Source organism: Pelobates fuscus, chromosome 6 (genome assembly GCF_036172605.1).
Source record: "Pelobates fuscus isolate aPelFus1 chromosome 6, aPelFus1.pri, whole genome shotgun sequence".
NCBI classification, from domain to species: domain Eukaryota; kingdom Metazoa; phylum Chordata; class Amphibia; order Anura; family Pelobatidae; genus Pelobates; species Pelobates fuscus.
Genome location: NC_086322.1, coordinates 210453171 through 210473288, shown reverse-complemented (window position 1 = coordinate 210473288; position 20118 = coordinate 210453171). Strand labels below are relative to the sequence as shown.

General features: G+C 44.0%; 1 protein-coding gene and 1 long non-coding RNA gene across 2 annotated transcripts in view; both read left to right on the top strand.

Annotated features, from left to right (window-relative positions):
* The window catches only part of CCNI (cyclin I), a 29902-nt gene extending 18234 nt beyond the window's left edge, over positions 1–11668 (top strand). The window contains exons 3-7 of the mRNA XM_063458698.1: positions 4801–4935; positions 6602–6676; positions 8742–8882; positions 9237–9467; positions 10038–11668. Of these exons, the coding sequence (XP_063314768.1) occupies positions 4801–4935; positions 6602–6676; positions 8742–8882; positions 9237–9467; positions 10038–10487 (1032 nt within the window). The 3' untranslated portion in view covers positions 10488–11668. The remainder of the gene's footprint in view (positions 1–4800; positions 4936–6601; positions 6677–8741; positions 8883–9236; positions 9468–10037) is intronic.
* A 55-nt stretch (positions 11669–11723) lies between these two features.
* On the top strand, positions 11724–18533 carry LOC134614671 (uncharacterized). The gene is made up of 2 exons (XR_010091262.1): positions 11724–12028; positions 18342–18533. It is a non-coding gene; the product is annotated as an uncharacterized LOC134614671 (long non-coding RNA).
* The last annotated feature ends 1585 nt before the right edge of the window (positions 18534–20118 follow it).

Here is a 20118-nt window from a genome sequence, read left to right as displayed (position 1 = left end):
TGTATGGGAACAAAACTTGTGTGGACTGGCTGACAATAAAATTAGTTTAGGTAATGCAGACGTTGGTCTCTCTAACACTGTGGTATGTCCCCTCCTTTCTTCTACACTCACTACATACACCCTTTCTCTATCTCAGACTGTATACCAGGAACTTCTGCCTGCTAGTAAGAAGATAATGAGACAAGTGGACCAGCGAGTGCTAGGGGACAGTCCTTAGAAAGCATGGAGTGAGCGCATCATTGGACGCATTTATGTCAAGCTCAGAGTGCTGCCTGCATAGTATGCCCTTAGTTGGACAGCCTGCAGGATTGGCGGGCAGCCTGCATACATGCCAGGCTGTCCTTCAAATTCTTTGGACGGACATGCCCCCTTTTTGGGCATATCCTCCCCTTTTGGCAGGTATGGTGACGTGATTCACCAGTGACCCATCCTTTTACCCCGCCCATTGACTTCCTGCTTCACTGGACACTGCTGTTAGGGGGTATGGATTTACTTGAAAGATGAAAGCATAAATTAGAGAGAGATTAGCATAGAGTATGTGTTTTCTTATAGCTGCATCCTATGTTTCCCTCCAACACCATCTCCATCAGATACATGACGCTTGGGTGGTATGACCGTTTTAGGTCGATAAGATTCTGTAAATAGGCCCATCATAATTGTCAGCACCAGGCCCACTGGGCTCTTAATCTGGCCCTGGTAAAAAGGTTTCAACCTTATATTCTAAGATGCACCCTGTGGCCCCTGTATCAACTCTTCTACTTGTTTCCAATATGACTGGGATATTTTGATATTTTGTAAGAAAAAAATTTAATTTTAAAAGTTTAGCAAAAAAATATTAAATCAAGGCCTTTGTCAGTTATCCATTAATGAACATATTATTAGATCCGCTCAGGACTCTGCCACAATACTTTCTGCGTTGTCTTCTCTTAGTGGATAGGCCTGCATCATTGTCAGGTGTGTATCCATGCTGATCTGCCTAGTCAGCAGACAGAACTGTCAATTTTTGACCTGCTCACATTGCAGGGTTAAGGGCACAGGGGCATTGCACCCAGATCACTTCAATGAGGTCAAATGTTCTGGGTGTCTATAGTGTCCCTTTAAAAATACTGAGAGGTGACTATTTCTTTTTAAATGGCCAAATTCCCCACTTGTAGTTTGGTAAACACTCTGCCAGCTTGGTGGGATCTCTCTCTGACTGTACGATTTGTAACACTTAGAACTTATTGCATTCTGAAGTAATGTTTTTTTTATACAAATTAAATGATATGTCCGAATATAAGTTTTAGCAAAATGTGATGTGCTGATAAAAATAAATCCCTTTTCTTTTTTTTTTTTTGTGTAAAGCTTTTTGTTCTGAAATTTAAACCCCTCTGCAGCCGTTCTCAGGGTAGGAAGCTCTGAATTTAATCTTTTTCAACTTTTTTTTCCTAGCATTCACTAGTCTTTATCACAGCAACGCTACGTTTAATCTTCCTGTTTTTATTCCGTGTTTATCAGTATCTAGTTGACAAAAAGCTTACGATCGGCCATTTTAATGCCTCTGATACTCAAGTAATGTGTTACAGTTGAGCCAATGAAAAGGTTGTTGAAAGCTTATTCCCCTGGGGTTTCTAAATTTTACGAGATTCCTTCACCCCCTCCAACAGGCCTCACAACAGGCCGAATGCCTCTATGCCCAGTTGATTTTCCTTAAGTAAAGTGAAAGGATATTATGCAGAACTATATTTTGCAATATCCTATAGAAAATAATGCATAGTAGGTATACTGGGCAGTCCATAAATACTTGAACAATAAAACAAGTTTTGATGTTTTGGCTCTGTACTCTAGAATCTCGAACTTGTAATGCTTTTGACCTAATTGTGAAATTCTGGTCTTTTATATCTTTTTTTTAATTTTTATCTTTGTATAGCTTTCATGCCTGCCCCCTTTATATTTAAGGGAAACTATAGTGCCAGAAATACAAAGTTGTATATAGTGCCCCCCTATCTGGCACCCCCTTGCGGTGCAGAATTGGTTTAAAACCCCTTGTGTCACATACCCGATTCCAGCACCGACGTCCCTTGACACTGGATCAGTCTCCGTCTCTGCTCCTCCCCCACCGTCAGCCAGCGGGGGAGACATAATGCGCATGTTTGGTGATGGCCACTCTCTCATTAGTACTTCCCTATTGGAAAGCATGTACAATGATTTCCTATGGGGTTTTACATGACACTGGATGTCCTTCTGTATAGCGTGAGGACCTTCAGCGTCAGGTGACCAAAAGTCTGCTCACGACACTGCCTCTAGACAGCCACTAGAGGTGGAGTTAACCCTAGCAGATAATTATTGCAGTTTATTAAAAACTCAGATAATTACCTTTGCAGGGTTATGGGACCTGGGACACTGCACCCAGACGACTTAAGTAGTCTGGGTGCCTATAGTGTCCCTTTAAGAAAAATACTGTACTTTGTCATGCATCTTCCATAGCAAAGGGCAAATAGATTTTCTTTGGGGAGTGGATAATAGAGTAGGACTACCTGAGAATTATGTGCCTACCTGCACCTAATCATGCATTTTATTTTTTGTGTTTTAATTCTATTTGGTATGTATATCATTTGTGGTAAATGAAAAGCTTGTTATAACAGCAATTCTATGTGATACCAAACTTTATAACGTTGAACTTTGCTCCAAAGTAACTGTCAGAGAGTGTCTTAATCATGCAGCAGTTAGATGATATAGAGGTTGAACCGGCATAGCCTGTACGAGAATCGTAAACAATACTCCAACTAATAAACTGGAGGACAAACATTGCGAAACCGAAGGACATTCATTAAATACAAAGACAGGGAACAGATAAGATTCACGTACCAATGACCTTTTCCACCAATAGTCTACAACACATTAACAATGCTTCATAAAGAATACTCTGTTCTAGTATTTACTTGTTACAAGTTGGTTTTATTTGACCGTTTTACTATTGTCCTTTTCATAAATGTATCCTGTTCACCGTCTTAGGGCCTGTATAGATTGGTGTCCGTTATATTGTGTGTGTGTGTGTATACACAAGCAGAGTAATTGTCCATTAACTTAAATATTTATCTTAACTTTTTGGATTCTTGTTTTTATATTGACCTAGAATATCTTCATTTCTGTGTTAACATGTATAATAAACAAGGGACAGGCACTTTGGTTTATTTTTCAGTCCATATCCGTAGTGCATTATATGAATAATTTTACTTGTCTCTTGTGTTTTAAGACCTGTTTAACCACATGCACCTGGCTTCCTCTTTCTGTTTGGTTTTTACGGCAGAAATCGGGACAGAGTAGGAGAATTTGGCGAGATTCTAAACCACTATTCGTGTAATTCGTCACATAGAACTTATTTTTCACCCTGTCCTACAGATAATCGGAGTTTTTTTTTTTTCATTTTATTAGATGGCATACCCACTAGTGATAAGCCAGAAACAACCACTATAACATTTCTGTCATAAGTAATCTTAGGAACTATTGTGACCCACATTTTATAATAAAATATATTTTGTGGTAATATTTGTTATCCAATGTATCTAGGAAAATTGCAGTTATGTCTTCTTGTTAATTATTGCAGGTCACAAATCTGAACCTCACACATATACTTTGTTGTGTAGCATGATATAGTGTGATTTGAACTTCGTACATCAGGTTTCCAAAGCTCTAAAGGTGTCTAAACTGTGTACTGTACAAATGCATTAAAATGATGTTTCCACAATGTTACAGGGCTTTCTGACAAGTGTTAAAAAAGGAAATATGGCAGATTTTAGGCTTTGCTTACTTATATTTGTTTTTACATGAAAAAATTTACCTTGTACTCCTAATACCATACGTAACCTCATGTTTTCTTAAAGGGTACTCTAATCACCATAACCACTTCAGTGAATTCAAGTGGTCCTAGTGGTATGAATCTGTATGTGCACATCCAGAGTAATCTGCACTTTCAGTGCCGAAAGTCATTCCTCCCCAGCACATGTGACTTTAGCAGCCAAGACCTCCAGACTGCGAAATGTGAATTTTAAATGTAAAAATGAATTTGTCATTAGCGTGCACTGCATGCTGGGGACAGACATAGTGAGCATCTACCTTTGCAGGCAGTGGCTGCAATTGGAAGCATTTGTCACCTCCCTTCTTCCTCCCCTGCCTTGTTTTAGGCCTCCACACCTCTCTATATTCCTCCCTGTCTTCCTACATTTATTCATTAGTGCAATTTTTTATTTTTTTTTAGCTCACCCCTTCCCCCCCCCCCCCCCTTGCTCCGTCCCTCCCTCCCTTTGTTGGCTCAGAGACCACTCGTCCTCTGAGCTGGCAAAATAGTCTAATCCAATGCTTCTTTGTGAGAAGTATTTGATTGGATCACAGAGCGGAAGGAAGTGACACGGCCATACATTGGACAGGTGTGGAAGAACCTCGTCTGGTGAAGGATTGCAGGTAAATTTAATATCTTTTTCAGTGTTTTACTCAGAAATGTGGGGGAATCTGTTAACTAGTGCCTAGTAGAGCACTGTAAAGAAAGGGGGGGGGAATGAAAGACAAACTAGGGTTAGAGTAATCCTATTCTAGTTAGAAATTTGATACATTTTGTTCCCAGCATGTTTTCTATAGCGAAAGATAAGAGCATGTATCCGATGCTGAACCATGATGTGTGTTTCAGTGTTGTCTGAATGTGTTAATTGTAATGAAGTTAGCACTCTGCTGGGACAGGAAGCTCTGGCATATTTAGCTGGAGATATCTTGCATCGGAAAGCGGTTTGTAATCATTATTTTTTGTTTGTTTTGTTTTTTTCACAGGATATAGCTATTTCTCCAGAACAGCGGGATGAAGTGATCCAGTGGCTGACCAAACTAAGGCACCAGTTCCTCGTTTACCCAGAAACCCTTGCTCTGGCCATCAGTATTTTGGACCGTTTTTTGGCTTCTGTAAAGGTGAATCCATGCCTGTATTAAATCTGTTTTTAAATGAAAGCTTTTTCTTTATGGACCATTGCAGAGATATAGTAAGAATATATGCGTCCTCAAATGGGGCATTATACATGCAGAACTCTTTACTCTAAACTCTGAATTGCAAAATTTTGGCAAAAATTGCTGATTTGGTAAAAAAATCCAACTCCGCTGTAGTGATGACTTGGCTTTTTTTTTTTATTTATTTGCTGTTTAATTTATTGCAGTTGGGCATTTAAACCACAAGTGCTTCTGGACAGTTGCTCATATTGCTCAGCCAGTCAGCATGATGGGACATGTAATCCGTTGTATAGTATGTGCCCAGCATTTATGTGTAAATGCTTACAATGATGTTACTATGCTAAATTCCTACAGCCTAAAATATAAATATATATATATATATATATAATTTCTTTCCCTTTTTTTTTTTTTTTTTTTTTTTTAAACAAGAGAATTGGCTGCTTATTCTACCCATAACTGTATAAAGTTATCCCCTTTTCCATATGAATGTAGGTTCTAAATTAGGAGTTTCCAACTCTGGCCCTCCAGCTAGTAGTGGAGTAGAATATGCCAAAGTTCTTTACTATCCAATGTGAGTTGTTGTCAGAAACCATAATGGGTACTCGTTTGAACCCTATCCCTAGTAGAATGGAATGGAGGCACTTTGCATAAAGTGTCATGCTCTTATCAGCAATAGTTTACACATACAACCAACAGGAACTAAATGTGGCCCTAGCACAGGAAGTGGGTACTTTAGACTTGTATTTGGGAAACTGTAAATTGATCGTTTGGAGTGTGCTCTCTAGATGCACACTGTTAAAGCAACTTGCTCACCCTGTAATCACTCTCTCTTCACGTTTTTAACGGTTTCAGGAACATAGTTATATTGCTGATATTACTGACTAAATAGAATGTTTGCTGAAGTGAATCCTTAGATTCTGTTAGACAATCAGTTTGATTTTGTGCAGGACGGAAGCCAAGGGGGCAGTGATGCCCAGACATGCTTATTTTTGGAGAGTATATACAAAGCATAAAGCATTGGTTGATCCGAATGCTCACAGGAAGCATTTCTGTTGTAGCAAATAATCCAACTGTGTTTAGATTTAAACTATCCAGAAAATTCAGTTTCATTGAAAAATATTAGCTGTTCCATACATGTTTATATTATGCTTGTCTGATTCCGCTATGCTTGTTCCTTATTCCATTGAACTATTTATGTGACATTTGTGTTTAGATTTCTGGGAAATAACCATTCTAAAATAAGGTTCTTAAAAACCGTTAAAAAATGCACAGCCCCCATCCATTATTAAATATACAGTCACAAATGTCTGATGGCGAATTTTGCTTTTCGAAAATCCCTCAGGTGGGGCATCTTGAGCGCTATTATCTCGGATAAATTGTAGGTGTTATCCATAAAGGTAGGTAGGATGAGCTAGCGGTTAGTGTAAATCTGTGTACAATGACAAAGTAACCCATTCATTTTACATGTTGTCTTCTGTAATTTGCAGAATTTGTCATAAAACATATTAGATAGATATATAATATAAAATGGTGGGTGCAGATGCTTAGAAGGTGTTGCTTTCAAGCTTGTGAATGGCAGTAAGGTGTAATACTACTTTGTAACTCTTGCATTGTGTTATTGACGTTCTAGGCCCGTCCAAAGTACTTGAGGTGCATTGCCATCAGCTGCTTCTTCCTTGCAGCCAAAACCTCTGAGGAAGATGAGGTAAGCCTCCTAATATCACATTCTTTTTTACCTCTAGAGGGCTGACTGCCTCTTCCCAATAAAGTGTAATGGTTGTCATTTGCCTGTCTAATGTTCACTCATGTGTCTATTTGTAGCCTAATTAATGTTAATTGGTTTAATTATACCATGTTTTACCGAGTGGTTTGAAAACGGTAAGTGTCCATCAATTTAGACAATTCCTTAGTTTACCTGGGTTATTTAAAAAGAAAAACACAAGAAAAAACCCATCAAGAATTGTTATCTTCAGTTGGCAACTGGTTTCCTGCATTAAATCCCTCCATTAAGCTCAAATAATGGACATGGTTTTTGTTTTTGAATCTGAGAACTTCATCTAAACAAGGTTGTCATGAACACCGTAAGACTCTGCCTTCAACAACTGGCCACTGAGTGCTAGCAACCTGTTTTATCTCTGTGGATTAGCTGACCTTTTAATTGCTAAAAACTGTACACCACGCCCTGCCTTTCATTAAGGGACATAATAGTCACCAGAACAACTATAGTTTAATGTAGTTGTTCTGGAGTTTACTGCCTGCCTCTGCAGGCATTTTAATGTAAAAACTGCCTTTTCAGAGAAAAAACGTTCCGTTACGTTTACATTACTGTCTAACAACCTCTCTAGTTGCAGTCTCTCAGAGCGACGGATGAATGTTCCTCAGAGATGCATTGATTCAATGTGTCTTTGTGAGGAGATGTTGATTGGCACTGTGTTTCATTGCGCATGTGTGATGGCTTCCTAATGCTTTCCTATGGGAACGCATTGGATTTCCTGAGATAATCAAGTTAGATCTCAGGCAAGGAAACCCCTGCACCACTGTAGAGAAGTGAGTAAACATACCTTCTGCCTTGCTGACAGGGGGACGGGGGGCTTAAATAGTGCTATTAGAACTATAGTGTCAGAAATACACGTTTATAATCCTGACACTCTACTGTTCCTTTAAATAAAACGTTAACCCCTTAATGACACAACTTCTGGAATAAAAGGGAATCATGACGGAATATATCCGTCATCTGTCCTTAAGGTGTTAAGGAATGAACTAAATCTTAGTTCTTATTATGCATAGACAAGAGCTTTAATGAAATGGTAAATTGAGCTTTTAGAATGAATATATACCTGTACACGGCTAGAAAATGTTCGTTTTTAGATTATGTTTACAAAGGATTCAAAGGGGGCACATTTCTAAGTAACTTTGGATACCTCCACTCTGCTGCATATGGAGGGTGTGTGAAAGAAAAAGTAGCAAGCCTTGTTTTTGTTATCATATTGTTTTACATAAATGATGATTTGTCGCATATGACAAGTTCCGGTTTATACCAGACTGTAAATTGAAGAATAAGGATGTGATGTCTTGACATTTGTAAAGCAAGGGGGGGGGGGAGGTGTAAACCCTACTCTATTATATAAAGGACCACTATAGACACCCAGACCACTTCAGCTTAATGAAGTGGTCCGGGTGCCTGGTCCAGCTAGGGTTAATCCTTTTTACTATAAACATAGCAGTTTCAGAGTGTATTTGGGTTAATCCAGCCTCTAGTGGCTGTCTCACTGACAGCCGCTAGAGGCGCTTGCGTGCTTCTCACTGTGAAAATCACAGTGAGACGCCAGCATCCATAAGAAAGCATTGTAAATGCTTTCCTATGAGACTGGCTGAATGCGCGTGTGGCTCTTGCCGCGCATGCGCATTCAGCCAAGGAGGAGGAGGAGGAGAGCTCCCTGCCCGGCGCTGGAGAAAGAGGTAAGCTTAACCCCTTCCTCCCCCCAGAGCCAGGTGCCTCCACCCTCAGGGCACTATAGTGCCAGAAAAAACAGTGTTGTTTTCCTGGCACAATAGTGCTCCTTTAAGGGGAAAATATATATAATATAAGTTGCATGGTAACCAAAACACCTGCATACCTAATATGTACCTATATTGTATTCAATTTCAATATATCCCACAAACTGTAGTAGAGGTGATGAAGGCCCTGTTTAATTCGTCTTATAGATCCTATAGTGTAAATTGTAGATAGCGATGTACCGCAGAATTCTAAACTGGTCTTTTCTCTTCAGCGGATTCCTCTCCTCAAGGTCTTGATCAAGGAAAGCTCTTGTGGCTGCTCTTCGGCTGAGGTCTTTAGGATGGAGAGGATAATTCTGGACAAACTGAACTGGGACCTTCACATGGCCACACCGTTGGATTTCCTTCATATTGTAAGTTCTAATACTTATTTAATTGGGAAGATGTTTTAACAAAAACGAGTCTAGGTGGTTGTAAACCTCGAAATAAAAAAAATAAAAGCTGCTGTTTTGTCTCTTTATTATTCTTTATATTTTATAGTTCCTCAGCTGAAAAAAAAATTCCCTAAAGATTGTCTACATTCCAATATGTTATACCATAAAAACATTTATTTTAATTTGTGGGGATTTTGATACTTCAAATTATGAACTTATTTACAGCACATTGTGTTGCATCTTCTGACCGGTTTACAATGGTAGAATAGTGCAATGGAAATTCGTTTTTGAAATGCCACTTTGTAACATTGTAATATTTGAATTTACTTTTAGTTCCATGCCATGGCATTAGCTGCTAGTCCTCAGCTGCTGGATCAGATGCCTGAAGTGAACAAATCACAGCACATAGCACTGCTTACCAACCAGCTTCTCCGATGCATGGCATCTTACCAGCTCTTGCAGTTTAAAGGTTCCATGCTGGCACTAGCACTACTCAGCCTGGACATGGAAATACTGCTTCCTGATTGGCTTGCTCTTACCATCAAGCTGCTCCAGACTGCACAGGTGAGTAACTTCTCAGATCCTAGCCTCCTGTGTCTAGTAGAAAAAAAAACACAGATACCAAATGCTAGCAAACTGGTCTAAACGTCAGAGTCTTGATGCGTTTCATTTTCATGTATTATTTTTGTGCAGAATGGAGAGTGATCCAAAACACTTGGGAATGATGCTATTAGATTGCATTGATTAACCTTCTCACTAATTATGCCAATGTAATTTTTCACTACCACACATTACATAGATCAGCTTCATATCGATGGATTATGAATGAACCTCTTAAACTAGGTTGACTTACCATTATTCAATTTTCTTAGTCTGCATGTAAACCTAACTCAAGGTTTGAGAAAATAAACATCTTCTGTGAAATCTTTATTCTTGCAAAAGGTCGTGAATTGAATGTGAGAACCCTGATATCTGTTGTGCTCTCAATATATATATAATATTATATAGTTAAACAAAATTGATGATTATAAAAATGTGTGTCTGGGACCTGATTTCCTGTAATTGGTGGCTTTATAGCTCCTGTTGTTGGAATTTTTGCTCATGGATGTTCATCTCTTTGCTCTAAATTTTCAGATGGATAGCTCCGAGCTGTTCCACTGTCGGGAAGTAGCAGCACTGCACCTTTCTCCTTTGCAGGCTCCCTTGCCTCCCAATGCGTTATACGTCTACCATCCCCTCAAGCGTACCTTGGTAACCTGCAACAGAGGAGCGTTTCAAATGCACCCCTCCCCTGTGTCAGGGCCAGGAATTCAAAGCAAGCGTACACCAGGAGGTCTGACCAATGGAGCAGCTGTCCTCCACCGGCGACTTGCAGCTCCTGCCACTTGTAAGCAGGCTTCTGCCAAGCGAAAGGTGGAGCAGATGGAAGTAGACGACTTCTATGACGGGATCAAAAGGCTCTACAATGAAGATGGTGCTGCGGAGATTGGGGGCATGGAGATTGTGACTTGCGGCAGTGGCAAGTCCAGAAAAGAAGGCAGCATATCTCCATGCCCACAATTACAGGCAGTGCCTGTCATGTAACATCAAAAGTACCATGTGCCAGATAAGATTCCCCTTGAGAGCTGTTAATGCCATGCCTTGCCAGATTTGGGACAGAGACCAGCATGTCTTGCCTGATTTTCTCATGCTGCTAATCCTAGCTCAATATTATTGTCATTAAAAGAAAAAAAATACATGAAAACAAAAAAAACCTATTTAAAAAAAATTAAAAAATCCAAAAGTCTGAAAACAGGAACAAAAAAAGTAGCAAAATTGTTTAAACTTTTTAGTGTCGTCAGTTCCATTTCTGTAAGCTAGTGTATCTTCTATGACATATTCTCGTGCAAGCCTGTTCTACCAGGTCCTCTGAGCTTGTCCTTCGCTATTATCTGATCCTTCTTGTCTTTTTTTTTTTTTTTTTTAATTGTTTTCTGTTCTGTGTGCTTGTGCTTCTCTGTGCACACTGACCCTACACTAAAAATGTTTTAATTCCTTTTTAAATTATCAAAAGATAAGTGACATCACTAGGGCAAGTTAAGCTAGCTCATTGTGAAGTCACGACTCCAGTATAAATCTATATAGTTTTGTCTTATCTAGTTCTCAGTCACATATATAGTACCCGTTTAATTTCAAATCCGGGGGCTTAATGCAGAATACTGCAAAGATTTGTTTGCCCTCTTTTAATACTCCAATCATTGCAATAATAACTACTGTACAGAAATACGTATTGGTTGTGAAATTATTCATTAATTAGTGATATGAAGCCTTTCAGTGCTTTCCTGTACAATATAAAAATATAGGATATCGCAGTAGTAACGTCATGGTAAGATTTCAGTGACAAGTAGGTTGATAAACATACATACATACATGTAAATTAACATATGAGTTTCTTTCAATTGCAGTTCAGCACTGACCAAATAATTTTGGAATTACTCACATCATATTAGATTGGGGGAATTGCTTTTTGCAGTTATATAAATGCATCCTTATAGAACCATTGCTGGTTTTAAGAATGTCTAGGTTAGAATCTGGGTTCTAGAGACCACGATAAGATCAGATCTGATTTAGCAGTAATTCTAATATGTCTGAGCATGTGTGTTTATTTCTTTCTGTACACCTGCCCTTTCTCATGATGACTCTCTCTTGAGGTCTCTGCACAGTCTGCGGAGGGCATGGCAATTAAAATATCTGCTTCAAAATAAAGTCCTCCTGGCCACTCCAAATCATTATCTCTGTCTGAGTTATTGTCTTCAGATTTTTTTATTTTTTTTTGTAAAGGGTATATGTGATAAAAACTGAGCAGTGCACTGACACGACTTGTATAAATAGTGCATGCAAATCATTCAGTGAACGCTGCTTACAAACTGACACATTTGTGGAGCAATTGTGGAGAAATGATAACGAATTGAAAGTGTTAAGAATTCAGCTATTATGTTATAAAATTTGCAACTTGATTTGATTATCCACAGTGCTCCATTGTCATGAATAACATTTAGCAGAGTTGACTTTATTTTCAAATTCACAGAACCTCCAGCTGCTAACAGTCCTTGGCCCTTTGTCCGGTAAAACTTGACAGGCGCACAGTCGGATTTGCCGGCATATGCGCTAACCTTACCCCAACCCCCATTAAAACACGGACACAGGTTATACTGTTGGAAATAATTAGTCCACAGCTTTATTAAATTATTAATAAAATAATTAAGGAATAACAAATGGGGTCATTGCCAACAAATCTTATTAAAGTTAACATCCCCCCATATACATAACATACCCCTAGCAATGACCCCACAATAATAACAATGGATAACAATCTAAAAAACATGTTAATACAGAAACTGGCCGTCCAATATGACCACATTTCCACCAGGTTAAATTGTAGGGGTGTACCAAGACACCGCTACCCACCATATCCATTGTAGGGGTGTACCAAGACACCGCTACCCACCATATCCATTGTAGGGGTGTACCAAGACACCGCTACCCATCAGTTCCAGTGTAGGGTGTACCAAGACACCACCACACCCCCAGGTTCGGAGCCACCGACGGGTTCGAACCTACCAACCACGTGCAACACTGCCCAATCCACACTAAACCTCAGGATGCCCACTTTCTCCTCCATCTACCCTCCGATTTAACTAGGCCATTCCCCGCCGCTGTGAAAAAACGGGAAATCAACTAATCTAACCAAATACAGGGAGGGTGGGAGGGACAACTGACAGGTAAGCTTAGGTTCAGTTAAAATGGCCACTTCATATAATGGCTTGTGTAAATATTCCCCTTATGGCTCCGCCCTACCCAGCATGCTAGCTGTCACTAACTTCCTGTGGTTGCTATGCCTACCTCCTGGCTCTGTCAAGGCCTATTCCTCTTAGCTGCGCTGATCCATGGGCTACATGACCGGCGCACAGTCGGATTTGCCGGCATATGCGCTAACCTTACCCCAACCCCCATTAAAACACGGACACAGGTTATACTGTTGGAAATAATTAGTCCACAGCTTTATTAAATTATTAATAAAATAATTAAGGAATAACAAATGGGGTCATTGCCAACAAATCTTATTAAAGTTAACATCCCCCCATATACATAACATACCCCTAGCAATGACCCCACAGTAATAACAATGGATAACAATCTAAAAAACATGTTAATACAGAATTTGGCCGTCCAATATGACCACATTTCCACCAGGTTAAATTGTAGGGGTGTACCGAGACACCGCTACCCACCATATCGATTGTAGGGGTGTACCAAGACACCGCTACCCACCATATCCATTGTAGGGGTGTACCAAGACACCGCTACCCACCATATCCATTGTAGGGGTGTACCAAGACACCACTACCCATCAGTTCCAGTGTAGGGTGTACCAAGACACCACCACACCCCCAGGTTCGGAGCCACCGACGGGCTCGAACCTACCAACCACGTGCAACACTGCCCAATCCACACTAAACCTCAGGATGCCCACTTTCTCCTCCATCTACCCTCCGATTTAACCAGGCCATTCCCCGCCACAGCTCAGGACTTGACACCTAAAGCTCCTGAGCGACCCCCACCACACCGGAATAAGGCCTGTTGAATGCCTTCCTGAAGGCCCAATTTAAACAGATCACACCTTACATCCGAAAAACTTACCCCATCCCCCCTGGAGTACCCAGGGAGCTTGCCTCCCAGTCCGTTGTGTCTCACTGTTACACCGCCCCCACATCTGATAAATACCGCCATCAATTTTTTTTTTTTTTTTCATTCGTCCTCGCCACCGAGACCGGGTACCTAGTATGTCTCCAATGTAACCGAGGAACCATCTCGGACCGCACCACCACCACACCTGTGGCCAGCTCCCATAGCCAGTCCACCTCCCTCTGCCTCCACCTGTTCAATTCCTTTTCCGGGACCATGCCGATATCCTTCCCGCCCTTGCGGGTTACCAGAATGTCCTAGACAGTACCCCTAGTTACCTTCCGGAAAATTTCCTCCACCATTGCCTTGCCACCAAAACCCCCGAAAACCAAAACCACTCCAGCTCCACCAATTCCAAAGGAAAGCCCAGTTGCGCTTGACCCGAACCGCGGCTCCCTTCTGCGCCCCTTAGATGTAAGAGTGGCCCACCAACCATGTCACCAAACCTGAAACGAAAGCAGCATAGCCCCAAACACAAACGTCCATAGCCATTAAACCAAATAGACCGGCCGCAAGCAGGACTTAAACCGTACTGACTCCCACTTGCCTAAACGTTTCCCCAGGTCCTCACTTAAAACCAGACGGGACGCCTCTGTCGCCGCCATTATCCGGGAAGCTTGGGCCCCAAAGTGCCCGGGATCCAAACCCAACATTGTCAAGCCCCTCCGAACAAACCCCTGCATGAATTGAATCGTGACTGTGCCGATCCGTCCCCTTTTACCAGTAAGCCACCCGGGATGTCCGGGCGAAGCTCCAAGTAACATGATGCGCTTGGCGCCGGGCGTACCCCTGACCTCGGCAAGGAATATAGCTTTACCAAACCTCCTTTACCATACACATCCGTTCTTGTACAACCCCACCGAATCATTACCTTAACCGACTGAGGTTCAACAACCGAGTGTAGAACCCCCCCAACACCCGCCTGAAAGGCACTCACCAGCTCCCCAATCCGAATGGCTCCAAGCCCCCGAGAAGGCCACCGCAAACATACTCACCTCAAAAGTAGAGTAACACACCACCGGGCGTTGCATTACCCAAGGAAACCAGCCGCCCGGCACCGACATATTTCATACCTCTTCGTAAGACCCGCGATGCCTGACGGACGTGTCAACATTCCGTCACTTCCTCCCAGTCAGTTTGAACCCTAACGCCAATGCCGCCATGCTCTTGTCCCTTGCCGATGGAGCTAAAAGAACAAGTGGCTTAGGAACCACAGCAAGGTATCCATTCGCCCCTCCTTTGACTGGGACCCCCAGTGAAACCAACCGCCTCGTCCCATATATCCCAATGCCGCCACATAGGCGGTCCCCGTGGCCGGTGCCATAGGATTCCGTATCAATCCTCCATGCATGGCGTCTCAAGCTGCCACACTTCCACCAAACCGGCCTGTCCCTCCTCCCGCGCCCCTTGGGGCCGCCATTCGCAGCTTGTCCCCTTGTGCGCGAGCCAAGTAACCAGCCCCTACCTTCCGCCAACCAGGCACGTGGCATGCCTGCACCATAATACGAATCGCCGCCATTGGCGTACCTCCTGTACCGAGGACCCGGCTGGATGGTAAACCGCATGAACCCCGCCGTATTGTCTGTGAATTACGACTTTTCGTCCCTTAATCCTTCACCTTTTAGAGCCACGGCCACTCCCAATGGAAATAACTCAAAAGATGCCAACTTCGAATTAGAGGACTTACCTTTCATGCCTCCTGCCACCGCTCCGCACACCACCTGCCTTCCAGGTATGCTCCGGAATCTATGTTCCCAGAGGCATCCGTGAACAACTCGATACCACCCGCAATGGCACCACAAGTAGCCTTCGCCATGAAACCGCTACAGACCCATTCCTCGTGACTAACCTGAAACTGCCTTATGAACAACAGCGATTTCTCAGCGTGACCTTCTCGGGCCTGTGAACCTTCACCCTAATTCCCGAAGTGCAGTCAACTGATCCCCAGGCAATTGACACTCTCCTACCACCGAAACAATTTCCAGCCTAAGCTAAGACGCGCGGTAGGATTCCCGCGACCGTAAGGTATGTCCACAAAGGCCCGGCCCAGCCGAGCCCACACAGCAAGCTATCTTACAGATAATGTACTAAGGAACCCCTTCCTGATTCCTCTTTCACCACCCACTCCCAGACGGAACCAACTTCCCGAAGTAGGAACATGAAATGGAACAGCCCCTTGGCAAGCAGAGGTTACCAATAGGCACCTGCAAACATGCAACCCAAAAGATGGAAGGGTCGTTAATAATCGAACACGTCCCGATCCCCCGAACCAACTCGACGGCAAGGCCAAATGATGCCAAAGATACAGAACAGGTCCGTGTCGATGTCCTCATTTACCGATGCCCCTTTCGGGTGCGATAAGTTTTTTATCAGACTGAACTTGCCTGCTCCTGGGGGCGCGACGGCAGCCCCCGAAAAGAGCAAATTTCCTGCACCATCATTAGGAAACGGGGACCTTACCCCGATTACGCCTACTAGGATACAAAAGCCCTAAGCCAATTCCCAAAGTCTTCAGTATCTTGCGATACTTCCGCCTTTCCCCTCCTCTTCTTTTCCGGCCTCCTTATCATCCCCTTTTAAAATCAAGGAACTCCTCGAGCGGAAGACAGGAAAATTATTATTATTATTATTTTTTTTTTTTTAAATCCCTTAATCAAAACGTATCCTCCGCCTTCAAGTGACCCCCCCCAATGTCCCCGCGATGGACACATGCCCATTTCGTCACGCCGCGCCTGGAATATTGCCACACATCTAACTGTTCTCCTGCCCCGTCGAATGTCCCCGGTACCGGTACACCCTATTCCCCTTCCCGGCACGCCATCACCACCGCCCTAACTTCTGCCTCCCGACCGCCCTTCGGTGACCCCACCCTTCCGCACCGTGGGGACGGCCCCTTTTTTCCTTGATCATGACTCTAAAATGATTTTTGCAATTTAAAAAGTGTGGTGTGTTTATTGACTCACCGCCCGAACCCCCGTCTGTGCTGTCCTTCTGTCCACCTTGCCAGGCTCTGGAGTATCTGGTGGACGCCGACTCCTGTCCGCGCTGGTCCCGCCTCAAGCTCGTAGGAGTAACACTCCTCGACCACTGGAGACCCCGGCCATGCCAGGCCCCGGGGATGCCGCCCTTCCGTCCACCTTTTCAGGCCCCGGAGTGTCCAGATGACGCCGACTCCTATTCGCCTGATCCCTCCTCAGGACCGTAGGGGTATTGCTCCGTGACCTGTAAGGAGAAGACAACCTGGGTAGACTGTACCGCTGGGACCCTACCCGTCCTTCCTCCCTACGCTCCTTTTCACTGTTCCAAGCTTTGCACCTCCGCACCGGCCTAACTTCCTTGCTCCTGGCGGCCTCTGCCGTCCCTGCGCACTGCAGCACTGCGCTGCGCCGGCTCCTCCCCCGACTGTCCGTGGAACTGGACCTCCTTCTCCTCCCCCTGCAGCTGGTCTTGGAACCACTGCGCCTGCTGTGTGACGGGCTCCTGTCCCTACTCCACTGCCGACCCGCTGACCTCCTTCCGCTGCTGGGCCTGGCGCTAACGCTGCGCCGCTCCCTTCTGTAATCCCTCCTATCCGTGTCCCTGCTGCGGTGCCCCCCGTGAGAGCAGCCTGAGGGGCCCATCCTCCCGCTGCAGCAGCTCCTGTCATCCCTGTCCAGTGCAGCACCCCGTGCCTCTCCCCTGTCCGCTGGGCCTGGCCCAACGTTAGCCGCTGCGCCTGGCTCTGGGGCACCCTGCCCCCCCTGGCAACCTGAGGGTACCCCTGCCGCTCCCGTCCTGGCCACCTCCCAGGCCGTCTCCGAATTGATCCTGCAGACCGGGCCACCCCTGAGCGGCTGGGGGGCCGCCTGTGCGGAGTTGTCACCTGTCCCACCAGTCCCCTGCCCCACAGTGACAAGTATAGACTCACCGGGACGCCTCAGCGAACTGCCTCTTTCCATGTGCTCTTCCGCCATCCCGGCCGCCATTCCTGCCGTGCTGGAGCCTTCCTCCCGCGGTATCTTGCCGCCAGCCGCCATCTTAAGTGGGGCGCTTGCCGCTGCAGGCCCGCGCTTTGCGGCCGTCCTCGCCCGAACGGCGCCGCGTCGAACATACGACGCCGGCCGTCCTCCAGCAACCTCCGACCCTCCTGCCTCCTGGCTGGGCGCCGACAGCCTCCTCCGACGCCGTGGTGCAGGCGCCATGCCCGGGCTCAACGCTGGGGCGCCCGTGCTCTTCGCGCCGTCCTGCGCTCTGCTGGTGCCGGAGGGGGAACTGCAGCCCCCAGTTGCTCATGCAGCCAGGCCAGCCCACGGTCCTTCACTGCTGCCCTCACTCCAGCCAGGATCTCTTCCAGGGACGCCATGGACCTGCAGAAAAAGAAAAAAGAAGAACTTCCCAGACCTGTCACAATTAACAGGTAAGTGAAGCTCTGATTAAAAATGTTCTTCTATGCTGCCTTCTGCCTGAATACTGCTCTGTTCTTCCATGCTGCCTCCATGCTGCTGCCTTCTCCCTCCAGGGCAGGCAGCTTTCACAACTGACAGGTAAGCTTAGGTTCAGTTAAAATGGCCACTTCATATAACGGCTTGTGTAAATATTCCCCTTATGGCTCCGCCCTACCCAGCATGCTAGCTGTCACTAACTTCCTGTGCTTGCTATGCCTACCTCCTGGCTCTGTCAAGGCCTATTCCTCTTAGCTGCGCTGATCCATGGGCTACATTATGGACGTTAGAGTGCACTAACACCTGGTTGCTGGAAAATATACCATCTTTCCACAGGATGGTTTCCGATAGCTTTAGAATTCCTGAATGGGCAGGGAGAGAATGATTAAAAGAGAATACCGTTATACTGGGAGTGGAAGAAAATAAGTAATTAAATTGTAAGCATCCTGATAAATAAAATGTATTTATCATGTCTGTCCTCCTTTCACTACAATCTGCTTTTCCTTTATTTACAATTCACAATTTAGTATTTTCATCCCCTCCCTGATCTGGTATTTATTGGAAACGTGTGTGTATATACTGTGCTTTAAGACCGGCTTTGTTGATTTAAGAGACACTCCAAGCACCATAACCACGACAGTGCTCTGTAGCGTTATTGTGTCAAGAGTGCCTTGGTGACCCTTATTGTAAACTGTTTTGGAATGGTTTGACTTTTTACCTGGGATCTCCCATGCACTGCTTATAATCGCCACTAGAGCTCCAGGAGTGTCAGCTGATCACTCTCCTGTTCACAATTTCAGACTGCATCCAACAGACTGAGCGAGGTGAATGTGATTGACCGCTTCAGGGGATCTTAATGCTGCAAGATGCACTGCTGTTATCTGCAGGTGGTTTAGATTCCTTCTCACACTCTATTATTTCACCTGCTCACCCATACACATTCTCTCACACACACTCAGAAATAAATGTTGTTATTCATTGTCTTTTAAAAATAATAATTTGAGGCCCACCCAGCTTCCTTATCTTTTGGAGAGCTGGCGTGGGTCCTCTCCATGGGCTCTAGTGTGGGGTAGCTTTAGCCTTCTTGTCCTTCCTCATGCGCTGTTTAGTGATGTAATATACCAGCTCCTGACAATGCATCTTCATAGAGGGTGTGTAAGTGCAGAGCAGTGAGGAAGAGCAGGAGGATCAACGCTCCCTTGCCGCCCATGCTCATCCCTTCTTCCAGACACTGTATTTCGGCAGGTGCTGTTCAGGCCACCTCCTGTGGGATCCTAAGGTGGCCAGCAACCAAAATGGACCCAAAATATTTAAACAGGCCAAAACAGGAGGGCGGCAATTTTTTTTTTTTTTTAATTTTGCAAATGTATTTGTGTCTGTCTATCTACCATTGTGTATCTGTCTCTGTCTTTGTATCTATCTGTGTGTCTGTCATACCAGAATCGGTGATCTCCTTGTTCCACTTCGGGGTTTCACCGATCGCCCCGCTTCCGACATCAGATACCAGCTTATTTAATCAGACTCAAGGCAGTGTTGAATTGCTCACTCAAATTGTTTAAGTGATTCAATACTGCCGTTTGAGCTCCCACTTACCTGAATTCTTTGTGTACTGAACCTCCGTTTGTGACTTTGTTTCTGCCGATCCTCCCTACTCCTGACCTTGGAACTCGAGACTATTCTACTGCTAAAAGATTACTTTTGCTTCAAGGTGAAATAAATTATCCAAAGAAACCGTCTCCTCTGAAAGCTGACTTTAGTGAATATTCCCCTAGAGGAATTAACTGGCTTTCTTTTGATATTTTTCTCTAAATGCTACAAAAAACTTTTTGGCAGTATTACTATGAAATTGTGTATATCTTTTTCTCCTGTGATACTACACATTGATTAAGGTCACTCATCTCCTCTGTAAAGACTCTGTCTATATCTACTGCTTCAAATTTACTAAAGAGACAATAAAGAGACAACTTTACTAAAGAGACACAAAATCTATTATGTTTCAGCTAAAGTTTGTTGAAATATTTAATTTAGTGACTAAATAAAGAGTTGAACCTGCAGAAAATGGAAAAGCA